This window comes from Chlorocebus sabaeus, chromosome 21, assembly GCF_047675955.1.
Source record: "Chlorocebus sabaeus isolate Y175 chromosome 21, mChlSab1.0.hap1, whole genome shotgun sequence".
NCBI lineage: Eukaryota > Metazoa > Chordata > Mammalia > Primates > Cercopithecidae > Chlorocebus > Chlorocebus sabaeus.
The window spans coordinates 104,443,635-104,457,119 of record NC_132924.1 but is presented as its reverse complement, the minus strand read 5'-3'; the positions used below and the strand labels follow the sequence as shown (position 1 = coordinate 104,457,119).

General features: G+C 36.4%; 1 protein-coding gene across 6 annotated transcripts in view; it reads right to left on the bottom strand.

The window, feature by feature from the left end:
• The window catches only part of MKLN1 (muskelin 1), a 376,455-nt gene that overhangs the window by 15,583 nt on the left and 347,387 nt on the right, over positions 1–13,485 (bottom strand). For all 6 annotated transcript variants that reach the window (XM_073009344.1, XM_073009343.1, XM_007982951.3 and 3 more), the window contains 4 exons: positions 8,906–9,053; positions 7,548–7,662; positions 5,839–5,978; positions 1,172–1,274 (listed from right to left, as the gene is read on the bottom strand). In XM_073009344.1, coding sequence (XP_072865445.1) covers positions 1,172–1,274; positions 5,839–5,978; positions 7,548–7,662; positions 8,906–9,053 — 506 coding nt within the window. The remainder of the gene's footprint in view (positions 1–1,171; positions 1,275–5,838; positions 5,979–7,547; positions 7,663–8,905; positions 9,054–13,485) is intronic.

The window sequence follows — 13,485 nt, the reverse complement described above, 5'->3', positions numbered from 1 at the left end:
TCTCCTATTTGCACAGTATCATGAACTGACTGAAGACTGAAGGAAAGACAATTAACTGTCCCCCTTCATGGGGGTTCTAAAGTATGTTCTGCAGATTCTCTACCTAGTGAAGGGCTGTAATCAATATCGAGAGACTTAGGACTTAATTTTATAGTAAGAAACTATGAAAGAGTACCTCTTATGGTGCTGAAGGCACGGAACCTCTATTGCTTGAAAGTACAATAAACCTGGAGCCTGAAAGTGATTCGACATTAAATCTGACACCTGTGTCAATGCTCAAGCATGCCAGGCACAGCTTGATACTGCTATTACAAAGCCAAAGCAAGGCAGCAGCTAACAGGGAAAGAGACCTAAGGGTCAGAACTACATATAATCAGCACAAATTCTGTGAGTGGAAGGCAAATGCACTGCAGTTCAGATATTGCTAGATGAACAAGGACAGCTGGTAAAAGGAAAAAATGACAAAAAGAATCTCAGATATTAGCGGAAAGAGAGCGTATGAAACCACAAAAATCATTGCAGGCATATTCACACACCATGGATAAGCAAACATGTTCTTAAGGATATAAAATCTTTAGAAACAGTTGTTTCTATCTCAATGTTATGTAACAAAAAACTGAAAAGTAATCATTGGCTAACTGATTTCTCAATCTTAGCAACTAGGAATGAATGAAATTAGTAGCCTACAGACAAACTATACTGCTACAACATTCACATAACTAAATATTAAGGCACCAAGGATTCTAACTCCCACCAATCTCTCTTCATTTTCTTCCTAAGCAACAGGGGATTTTTCTTTCCTCTCTTGGGGGATCTAAACTATCAACAGAAAAGTTTATATTGAACCATTATGTAATCCTTAAGTAAAATAATCATGGGACTATGGACAAAGTAAAAATTTCTATTTGCTTTCCAAAACACAAAACTAAGTTAAAACTTTATACCCGATAATCCTTTTCTGAATGGACCAAGGGTTTTTGGTGACTTGAATATTATCACATGAAAACATGCCTATTCAATTTTTATTTCACCGGCTCTGTGACATTTTAAAGATATTGATGTCATCATATTTTCTTCATTTTCCTTTACACACTCAAGAGCAAAATCATTAAATATGTTAGGAAGACATTTAAAAATGCAACTTCTGAAATTTATTACCACCTTTCTTTACCTCTTTTGTCTCTTCTGGGTCTGAATGATCCACAGTTATATAAAGATCATTTTGCAAATATTTCAGAGCACTAAGGGGATCCATTTGGGCCTTTTCTTCAAACCTAGAAAATGTAAACAAGAATAATTATCTGGAGTTATGACAAAATATCAGAAATGTCTTTCAGACCTAGAATAAAAATACACTGTTACACTGCGTATGAGTTGTTCTAGATATCTAGAAAACGTCAGTTTAGGAATCCGGAAGTAACAATACTGCCATGTAGACAGTGTAGGCGTGGAGCTCTTGGAAATGTAATAGTAATGCCGGGTGGTCACAGGCAGCTGTGGTGCTAGAGACTGGGTAGGAGCATTTCCTACTCTTCTCTTAAAACTACAAGGCAGGACTGAACCAACTACCAAACAAAGTGAATATGCTACATATTTTATAAAACAGAACTTCAAAAAATCTCAATGTGCTTCATCCAAAACTAGTAGACATAAAAATAAAAACACTTGCTTTGATTTGTATGTTTTCTAATGGAGATGCTTAACAGATACCTTGGAAACTGAAATAAGCAGGGTATCTTTAAATAAGTATCATTAACACTGATTACTTTTAATGAGATTATGTCCATGTCTCAGTCAGTAAAAACAACTGCGGCAACCACTTCTCAAGCATTTGTAATATGCTAGACATTGTATTGAGTATTTTACATGTACCACTTCATCTATCCTCACAATAATGCTATGATGATGATCTATTTTATCACCATTTATCACAAAAAACATGAAAACAGGGTGCTGTGGCTCATGCCTGTAATCCTAACACTTTGCGAGGTCAAAGTGGGTGGACGGCTTGAGCCCAGGAGTTTGAAATCAGCTTGGCCATCATGGCAAAACCCCATCTCTACAAAAATCAGCCAAGTGTGATGGCGTGCCTACAGTCCCAGCTACTCAAGAGTCTAAGGTGGGAGGATTGCTTGAGCCTGGGGGTGCAGTTAGCCATGATCGTACCACTGCACTCCAGCCTGGATGACAGAGTGAGATCCTGTCTCAAAAAAAAACAAAAACAAAAACAAAAAACCCAAAATGAAAAACTGAGGTGCAGAGAATGAATCTGGATGAGCTCTCCTAAACAACAAAAAACTGTATGTATCTATATATCTATTTGAAAAAGATAACGTCTCTGTTATACCATAATTACATATAGATTTATTTCTAATAAGTTGGTATGCTTTTCAAAATATACAGACAAGGAAAAGAGGAATTTCCTTTGAGTAGGAATGGCTATGAAGAGCCTTTCACGATGGCATTCAGGTTGATGGCATCCTCGGTGATAGGGTATCTGTACTTCAGGCAGGGGCAAAGACTAGCAAAGTATTACAGCTCTCTTGTACCAGGCAGTACCGTAAGAGTGACAGCCAGGCTTACAGCCTTCAGATGAGAGTCCTTTAGGTAAAGACCATGTTACTCTACCATCTTGTCCACAACAGATTAGATTAGACCAAGGTTTTGGTACCCACACTTTGATTAGCAGTTTATAAAGTGGTTTGGCAGAATTCTTCCTAATAGGGACACTCTCCCCAGGAAAGGCTAAGAAGATTCTTTCTCTTGGATAATCTGAATGTGAGACATATAAGGACATGTAAAGAGCAGACAGAAATAGAGAAGGCAGTAAACAGAAGCCATGAGATGGCAGATTCTGTCTGTCCGTCCACCCATCTATCTATCTATCTATCTATCTATCTATCTATCTATCTATCTATCTATCTATCTATCTATCTGTCTATGCCTCTATCTATGCCTCTATCTATGCCTCTATCTATCTATGCCTCTATCTATCTATCTATCTATCTATCTATCTATCTATCTATCTATCTATCTATCTACCTACCTACCTACCTGTCTACCCATCCATCTATCTATCTATGCCTCTATCTATCTATCTATCTATCTATCTATCTATCTATCTAGGCCATGAGGTTGGGAGAAAGTCGGCAGTAGTCAGTAGAACAGGACAAGCAGATGGAGAAAGAAGCAGACAGAGGTACAAGGAAAAGCTACAGTAGCACCCAGCTACTAGAATTGTTCCAGTATCCTAAACAATTCTCCATCCAGTTTCACTGTTCAAATGCTGAGAAGGTGCCTTAATTCCCTGAATAATCTAATAATAAATTCTTTTTCAGCTGAGGTATCCAAAGCATGGCATTATCTTTTACAACCTGAAATAACCTAACCAACACACACATACAATCCCATATCCAGTAAAGAGATCAGCTTCCTGAAAGTTATGTTTTCCACCTTCATTTTCTGAGCTATTTTTGGCTAGCAAGAACTTATCACAGACTTGTGTCTGTAGCCTAGAATCGTATTTTAATCAACAGTTCTGCCCTGTTCCTAAGTGAACAGAAATTAATCCTATCACAATTTTTTTTGCCCATTTCTACCCACAAATCATCATCAAGTTTGGAAACCTGAATGTCATATGAAAAAATAATAGTGGTATTTTATTTATTACATCACATGACATCAGTAAGAACAAGGAGATACTTCCTTGGCACACAATATACTTCTTTCTCTCCTTCTAAATTTATATTCTAACTAAACAGAATAATTGTTTCCAATTAAGAACAACAACAAAAATAAGCCAGTCTAGCAGTTAGTACAAGCTCCCATATTAAAAAAAGAAATCTGCGTAACATTTGAAAAAGGCAATTTTTGTGTTCTACCCAATTCATAGACACAAACTTCTTTCTATTCTGTCTATAATGTAGCGATGTCCCTCAAATTCTTGAATTTACCTAACAGCTTGGTAGAGAAAAAGGTCTAAAATAAGCCTTTTATTGTCAGTTTGAATTGGCAGTTGACAAGATTCTCAAGATGCCCTAAGAGTCATCCTTGACTGCTCTCTTTCTCTCATACCCATATCAAATCCATCAGGAAATTCTATTAGCACAATCTCCAAAGCTTATCCAGAATGTTAAGGTGCCTTCTTGATCTCTTGTGGAATGCCTCTTCCTCTGCCTGTCCTTCAAATGGTGGTGGTCCTCAGAGAATACCCAGCAACCCTTCACTCTTCTTGCTCACCCCGAGCAAGCTCCTTCTCCCCGTGACTCACAACTGTAATGTCAGGCCAAGTCTTTTCACCAAATGTTCAGATGGCCTCCACTTGCATGTCTTACAGACTTCTCAAACCTAAAGTGCCCCAAACTGAAATAATCTTTTCCAACACATAAACCTGTTGTTTCTAAAGAATTCCCCACCCGAGGGAAAGCAGCCACGAGTTTTACCCAGTTCTTCTGGAAGAAAATACAGAATGATTTTTATAAAATATAAGCCTGAATGTGTTACTCCCCTACTTAAAATCTTTCAATCTCCCCTAAGAGTAAAAGCTGAAGGCCCCTTACAAGCTGTCCCTTTCCTAGTACCTTCAACCTCATTTCTTACCACAATCACCTCACTCATTCCACTTCCACCACGCTTCTTCTCAATTCACTCCTCAAATTATTCAGGCATTTTTTTAACCTCAGAGCCTTGACTATTACCTGTCTAGAACACTCCCCACCCCACCAGACAGCTACATGATTCAGTCCCTCTTGTCCCTTAAGTTTCTATTCAAATGCCATCTTCACTGTGCAGTCTATCCTGATATTCTTATTTAAAACTACATTCCCACCTCCCTCACCTGTATAAACAATAACTCAATCTGTTTCTTTTCATAGTACTCACCATCTAACATGTAATATAAATTCCGTATTATGTTTACTGTTAGTCTGCCTTCTTAAGAATGGAAACTTGAGGGCAGAGTTTTGTTCATTTTCTTCATTGATACATATGTATATATGACAGTTAAGCGGTGAGCTCTGGAATCAGAATGCTCAGGCTCAAGTCCTGGCTCTGCCACATAATATACAGGGTCTAGCATAAAGTAATTTCCAGGCTGGTCTTGAACTCCTGGCCTTAGGCAATCCTCTTACCTCTGCCTCCCAAAGTGCTGGGATTATAAGCATGAGCCACTGCACCTGACCCTAAAGCAAATTTTTATTACCATGTAACACTACAGTAACCAAAAGGACAGAAATCCTTTTCTGCATTTTTTAGTAATTTATTACCTTCTAGGCTAAAAAGCAAACATGACTCAGGGTGGGGGAGGGTGTGTGTGTGTGAATGTATATGTATATATGAAAATGCTTGATTAAATGATTTTGCAATTAAATAATAAAGGTGATATAAAGCCACAAGCCTATTTTGAAATTGTATTGTGAAACATCAAATTAGGAAGATATAGTATAGTCAACTATATCATCACATTCACTGTTAAGAGAGTTATCAAGAGCTCAGGCACGTGCCATTAAGCTAGAACTGATCTAATTTGTAGTTAGCTTTGAGTTACTTCAATGTAGGCATGTCACCTTCACAGAAATTATTTTCCATTTTTTAACAGTAGCAAAATTTCACTTGTTATGTTTTTATAAATTTTTAGCATCAATATCTATATTTTGTATCTTCCTTTGAAAAAGGAAAGCAAAAATAAGTAGAACAGGGCATTTACAAAATTCATGATCTTCGTAGTATTTACAGTGTCATTATTAAATGTGCCAAGAGAAAGTTCTATCTCCAAAGCTAGGTAATACCGACAATAGCTGATAATGTTAATTAAATGTTTTCAGTGAATTATTTTCATACCTGTGTTTTCTTATGAGGTACTTGCAATGCCTCAGTAAATAATCTTTTGAAGGTCTACACAACTTCAGTGACCAGAAGTCATCTAATCTCATCTTTGGAGAGCAAGATTTTCCTGGATTCCCACCAAATAAATAATGAACCTATAATAAGCAAAATAAGCCAGACTTTAAAAAATGTATGCATACCCAAGATATTTTAGTAGCAGTGCATAATAGGTTAACTTCCTGAGCCTATTTAAATAAAAAATTAAAAATTATATTGCATTTTTACCAAAACCTTCTCTCGATTTTTCTCGTTTCTATTTTACTTTAAAGCACCATGGCTACTTAAAAAAACTGCATGTATGCTAAAATGAGTTATGTTACCACAATTACAATGATAGTGGAAGGCATGAAACAAAAACAATGATAGGAAGAAGCTAATCCATGATATTATTTGCTAAGGACAAAAAATAATGGGGATAAAATTAATCAACATATTGATCATATAACAAATATCTTAAAAATTCTGACATAAATGCTCAATCACTAAAAGTTAACAGTCAAGTCAACAGGTCAACTAGAAACTTTAAAAAATTTTAATATCTTAATTTTGCTTTAACTGAAATGCCAAATATTAAATGGCACATATAATTTGTGAAATAACATTAAAAACATTATTTCATAATTCAATACCAAAAATGAAATGCAAAAGGAATTTATGATGATTTCACTATTACATTAATCAGAGTTATCTGTTCCTCAGATAACTTTGGAAGATAAAACAGTGAAGAAACAGAATCACTTTCATAAGTGGTAGAAGTGAGAGTATAACTGCCTAAATTTATTGCATTTGAATGTTTTTCTGTACTTATGCAAAAGCATTTAAATATTTAAATATTTTAATTACAATTAGTGTATAAATTTATTAAATTTAAAATATTTCCTAAAATGTTAAAAACATTTATATTCATTGGTGTTTATATAATAGAGTAATTATCCCTATCCTATAGATGGAAATTCATTTACTCCTTAAATTGAGAGGTTATAAAAGAAACGGCTTTTACTCACTCCCATGGTAGCTTTTACCTAAAGGTCTCAAAGTATATCATGTAGAACTTAAATAATCATCCGTGGCTTAACAGAAAGAATTGGTCTCTGTCAGTAATTTACTATATAATCTAAGTCCGATCACTAAAGTACATGGTTAAGTTTAAGGGAGAAATAAAGAAATAACTCTCAACACTATGACACTAAAAATTCACAACACAAGACCATTTCACAAGGCTGATTTAAAAGATATATCACTAGTATATCAGGAAAATTAAGATAAAAAGACTGCTTACACAATGGGAAAATCTAAAACCAAAAACCATGTTATATCACAGAACAAGGTACCTGAATGCTGACAACTGCACATCTTTTACTTGGATATTCACATTGTAGAAACAATAGGCTATGTCATATCTCTAGAGCTATACAGCTAAGAAGCTGCCACTGACTATTTCCAAAAAAGGAAAAGTACCAAGAATTATAGACTATGTAAAAATGCTTATTCTCTTAAGGAATTTTAGGGAGAAGTGATATTGAGTGTTTAATATTCTATTGAATGTCTACTATGTATTTTAACTTTTTACTCAAATCCAATTTAAAACAATCAGAAAGATATATTTGGGGATTAATTCAGACAGTAGGCCATGGAAAGTTTACAGGTCAATGTAGTTAGGATACCTTGTGTAGCTCATCGTATACAAGCTGATGGGCAAACCTTGGACATGGTTCTTCTTCCTGAAGACTTTTAGTTGGATTATCCTTTGCAGCTTGATCATTCTTATAGACACAAGACCTGCAAGACACTGCTTTTAAGGCATTCTACCTTAGAGAATTAGCAGCAAAGATAATACAACTGTAGCAAGTAAATTAATTGCATGTCTAACTACTAACAAAAAATTTTAGAAATATGTTCACACCAAATATTAAAGTTCTAGTTACTCAGGCTGGGCGCGGTGGCTCACGCCTGTAATCCCAGCACTTTGGGAGGCTGAGGTGGGTGGAACACGAGGTCAGGGCTTCGAGACCAGCCTGACCAACATGGTGAAACCCCATCTCCACTAAAAATACAAAAATTAGCTGGGCGTGGTGGCGGGCGCCTGTAATCCCAGCTACTCAGGAGGCTGAGGCAGGAGAATTGCTTGAACCCGGGAGGTGGAGGTTGCAGTGAGCCGAGATTGCGCCACTGCACTCCAGTCTGGGCGACAAAGCGAAGACTCCATCTCAAAAAAAAAAAAAGTTCTAGTTACTCATAAAACACTCTGAATTTGTTAGAACTGAGTTCTGAAGTTCTTTTCATGTCCATTAAATAGCTCACGTATCCTACTTTTTGTTATGAAATACAAACAGCATACATGAAAGCTCAGACTAAAGAAAGAGACGCTATCTTGTCTATGTATGTACAATAAAAAGATGTACAGTATACACTGCTGTCATTTGACCATAAATAAATGTCCTATTTAGAAAATAATAAATTCCTTAGCTGCAGAGCACTACTCTCCATTATGAAAGGAGAAGTTCTCTGAAGTGCTTCTGTTATGTACAATATTCACTTATGGAGCAATCACAGAATGTCAGAGCTGGATCCCTGTTTTCCCAAAGCAAAATGGGCAGCACCAGTTCTGTGGGATGCTCTATGACACAAAAGTCATGGTTTGGAAATGCTAAGTAATACTGTCCCCTCCCTGCTATAGTCAAGCCTCTTAGTTTTATGAAAACTAAGATCTGGGAACATTAAGAAAAAAAAGCATTGTTCTCAAGTTCACACAGAACTAGACTAGAAGAGAACAGAACCTAGACTAAAATACAGTTCTCTTGAGTCCCAGACCAGGCACCATCTACTACTTGAAAAACACAGAGGTAAAATCCATTCACTGAACATCACTGTATACACAGGTACTGATACTAATTTTTTGTATTGACTTTTAAATGTACAATGTCACAAATTAACATAAGACTCTTTTTCTCTTATTTTGAATAAACCAACAACCTCAAATAACTGCTACATTGGGATTGCAGCAGAGACAAGAGTTCCTTACCAACTATTCCTCACAATGTCATAAATCCAGAATGAATTTCTAACATTTTCTTCCCTCTTTTCCTTATCTTTGCTGAGTCCAGATAAGACATGTATTTCATTCAGTTCTGGATCAATAGTTGCTCTCTGTGTAAATCCTGTCATTGGAACTACAAATTAAAGAAAAAAAAAGATGAAAATACTCACTTTAGATAGTTTAGTATTTACTTTCTTAATTCTTTCTTTGTTTATTTTTATTTATTTTTTTTGAGATGGAGTTTCACTCTTGTTGCCCAAGCTGGAGGGCAATGGCGCCATCTCGGCTCACTGCAACCTCTGTCTCCCGGGTTCTCCTGCCTCAGCCTCCCGAGTAGCTGGAACTACAAGCATGCACCACCACGGCTGGCTAATTTTGGATTTTTAGTAGCGATGGGGTATCTCCATGTTGGTCAGGCTGGTCTCGAACTCCTGACCTCTGGTGATCTGCCTGCCTCGGCCTCCCAAAGTGCTGGGATTATAGGCGTGAGCCACTGTGCTTGGCCTATTTTTTTTTTTTAAGAGACAGAGTTTCACTCTATTGCCCTGGCTGAAGTACATTGGCACAACCATGACTCATTGCAGGCTAGAACTCCTGGGCTCAAAGAATCCTCCTGCCTCAGCCTCCCAAGTAGCTGGGACTATAGGCATGCACCACCACACCCAGCTAATTTTTGGATTTTTTATAGAGATGGGGTCTTGCTACATTGCCCAGGCTGGTCTCAAACTCCTGGCCTTAAGCAATATTCCTGCCTCATCCTCCCAAAATGCTGGTGTTACAGGCATAAGCCACCACACCCTGCCCCTACTAGTTTCTCTTGAAAATATCAATACACCTTTATTCTGCTCTATGTGTCCACGTACTTAACTTCTAACACACTACATAACTTTTTAATTAAACAATAAACAATTACATATTGCCTTCTCCTTACTCTATGAGCTCCACAAGCAAAGAGGCCGTTTTGCTCACTATTTTGTTCCCAGTATCTAGAAAAGTGCCTGGAATATAACAATTACTAAATGATTTGTGGAAAGACTAAAGGAATGTCAATTGCCAGCTACAGGGAAAAAAGCAGCAGGAAGAGGTATGCAATATAATCATTTTTACATAAGCAAGGAAAGCATATACTTTAATTAACTGATTTATTATCTGGGACAGTTCTAATTTGATAGTAGAGATTAAATATTCAAATCTTGACCTGGGGAAAAAAATTTGACAAAGGGGAAAAAAATTTGACAAAAGGTAAAGCACAGAGTTGCTTAATAAGGTCAGAGTCATTGAAAATATCTGTTCATAACATACAATAACTTCCAAAAAATAAAATTTAATATTCTGGGCCAGGTACAGTGGCTCATGCATGCAATATCAGTGCTTTGGGAGGCCAAAGTGGGAGGATCACATGAGGCCATGAGCTCAAGACCAGACTAGGTAACACAATGAGACCTTGTCTCTATAAAAATTAAAAATCAGCCAAGTGTGGTGGTGTGCACATGTAGTCCTAGCTATCTGGGAGGCTGAGGTGGGAGGATCCCTTGAGCCCAGAGTTGGAAATTGCAGTGAGCTATTATCGTGCCATTGTACTCTAGCCTGGGTGACAGAGTAAGACTCTGCCTCTAAAGCAAATAAATAAATAAATAAATAAATATTCTGGGGTATAATATGCCATTTTGTTTTCCTGAGTGGCTTAAACCCCCCAAAGTTAATAATGCTGTATTTTTCTAAGAAGCCTATTAAATAAATGATCATTCTGCATTATCCAATAACCTGTAAAACACTGATATGGCATATGCCAAATTTTCTTATTTTTATTTGAAAATATTATTTGAAATACAATTCCATATATATAAAGTGCATATTATGAACTCAGCTACTTCACAAATAATTGTCATGATCTAAAACAATGTCATTGTTTTAACATTTCTTTTACCCATGAACAATTATCATATGCTCAAAAAGCTAAACAAATATCAGACTGAAGTGAAATATTTATGTCAACCTAGAATACTATGTATGGTAAGAGATGCCAGCCATATTGATCTTGGTCTTCTTTATCTACTTTAGTGGGACCAAATAATCCAGTATTTATTTTTTCCCAATCTACCTTAAATTCATGTGTCATTTTACATTCTTATTTGATAAATTTGGGACATTTTAAGGACTATCCAAATGCATTCCACAGTAACTATATTATAAAATTATACACACACACACAACATATAATTTGTATACATACATACACGATATTTATATGTATACACAAACATATATCAACCTGATCTTAATAACAGCCTACGCCCTCATGCCACAGTCTTTTGTGTATGTAAAGTCTGGTACAGTCAAACGTCCATATCCCTGGGTTCTGTGTTCAAGGATTCAAACCACTACAAATTTAAAATATTAAAAAAAAAAAAAACCCAAACAAAAACCAAAACCTATAAATGGCTGCATCTGTATTGAAGATGTACACACTTTTTTCTTGTCATTATTCCTTATGACAACTATTTACATAGCATTTACACTGTATCAGGTATTATAAGTAACCTAGAAATGACTTAAAGTATAGGAGCGGATGCGCATAGGTTACACCATATCACGGACTTGAGCATCTGAGGATTTTGGTATCCAAGGGAGGTCCTGGAACCAGTCCCTCAAGGATGCCACGGGACAACTGCCTTTTCTTAATAAGGCATGGTAAACTTTCAGAGGCGATGTGCTCAGGTTCTGACCTCTATTCCTCAGATAACTTTGGAAGATAAAACAGTGAAGAACTGGAATTACTTTCATAAGTGGTAGAAGTGAAGGGTATAACTGCCTAAATTTATTGCACTTAAATTTCTTTAGATAACTTTGGAAGATAAAACAGTGTAGAACTGGAATTACTTTCATAAGTGGTAGAAGTGAAGGATATAACTGCCTAAATTTATTGTATTTAAATTTATTTTGTCTTAGTAGTGAGTCTTTGAATTAAAAATTTAATAACATGGCTTGGCAAACTATGGCTTGATGTGGCCTGCTCAGGGTAAAATCAGGCAATGTCCATTCATTTACATGTTGTCTACAGCTGTTTTCACCTACAATAATCACCAGAGCCTATAACTCACCAGAGATAAAAGATGTAAAACTTCCAAATAAGTCATCGAATACAAAGAGGAGAAGTAGATTGTGAGGAAGACTTCCGTGGAGAGCTTCTAATAAGGACATAGGGGCCTGAATAAGAATGACAGCAGAGCTTAAAGTAACTCCTAATCTTTACTTTGTTAATTATACAGGTTCCCAACTTGTGTGCCTATTCTCAGCTTATGCATTCTGTAAGAAAGCTTGGTTGACAGTATGTGCTGTGCACTTGTACAAGACCTTGATCAGTGTCTCATTTATGAGAGAAGCCTACTGGAAAAAGAGACCTATACATTGTAAAAGAAACCACTGTTAACTATCTTTCTTAATTGATACAGTCCTTTATTCATAAATGTTAAAGTTTAGACATGAATTATAGACATACGAGGAAAAAAAATCAACAGTGCAAAAGAGAGGGACCTAGATGAACAAATAGAACAACTGGGAGAAGACAAATCACAGAAAAGAAAATAACTCGGGAGCGGGGGGGACCCATCAGTATCTTTGAAGAGATTAAAGAGAATATTCCATGTGCAAAACAAGAATAAGCTACCATAAAAAGGAGCAGGGACTACGAAAAGATACTAAAAAGTAAAACTATGACCAAAAACTTCAAACGACAGAATGAAAATACAGACATAGTTAGAAACAAAGTCAGCGGTCTCTAGATAAAACTGATAAATCACCAGAATAAAGAGCAAAAAGATAGAAATGATGAGGGAAAAGTTAAAGGACACAGAGGATATATCCATCGAAGTCAAATTATCTGAAAAAAAGACCAGAAGGAAAGAAAAAATAATGTAGCAGAAAAAATAAAAAAAGTTTCCCTGAACTGGGTGTCCTGTTTGAAAGAGCCCACTGCAAGCTAGGCATGTTTAATTTAAAAAGATGGTGCACACATACATCTATATCTGTGTTTAATTTTTTAAAAAGATGATATACAGATGTACATCTCTACCTTAATACGAAACATTAAAACTCCAGGAAAAGAAAAATTCTAAAAGCTTCCAAAGAAGGAAACAGCAGATTACTATATATAGAGGAATAAAAATCAAACTAACATGACACCTTGTCAGGGGCTCAGAACACAATACACTCTGGCATGCTAAGTACTTTGAACTAAAGAACACTGGAAGGCCTCAGAGCAGCTTCAGTACCAAGTTCTCTCTCACTTCTTTTGCCCTCCTGCCTCTCTTCCCTCATTCTCCCTAGAAGTGAGTCATCAAATCAGAATTCCTCTTCCCCAAGGTGGGTCATAAAAACTAGAACCTCTTTTTCCCAAAGTCAGTCTAGACTTTCAGATTCTAAAAACTTGAATTACTGATCCAACTTTCCTCTGCCTTTCTGTCTAGGAGCTGGCCATAAAGAAATTCTGTGACCCACCCTTGTCTGATGGTAGGTCATAAGACCCTTCTCTAGCAGGGTCCTGCCCCATACCCAGGAGGAAGAAA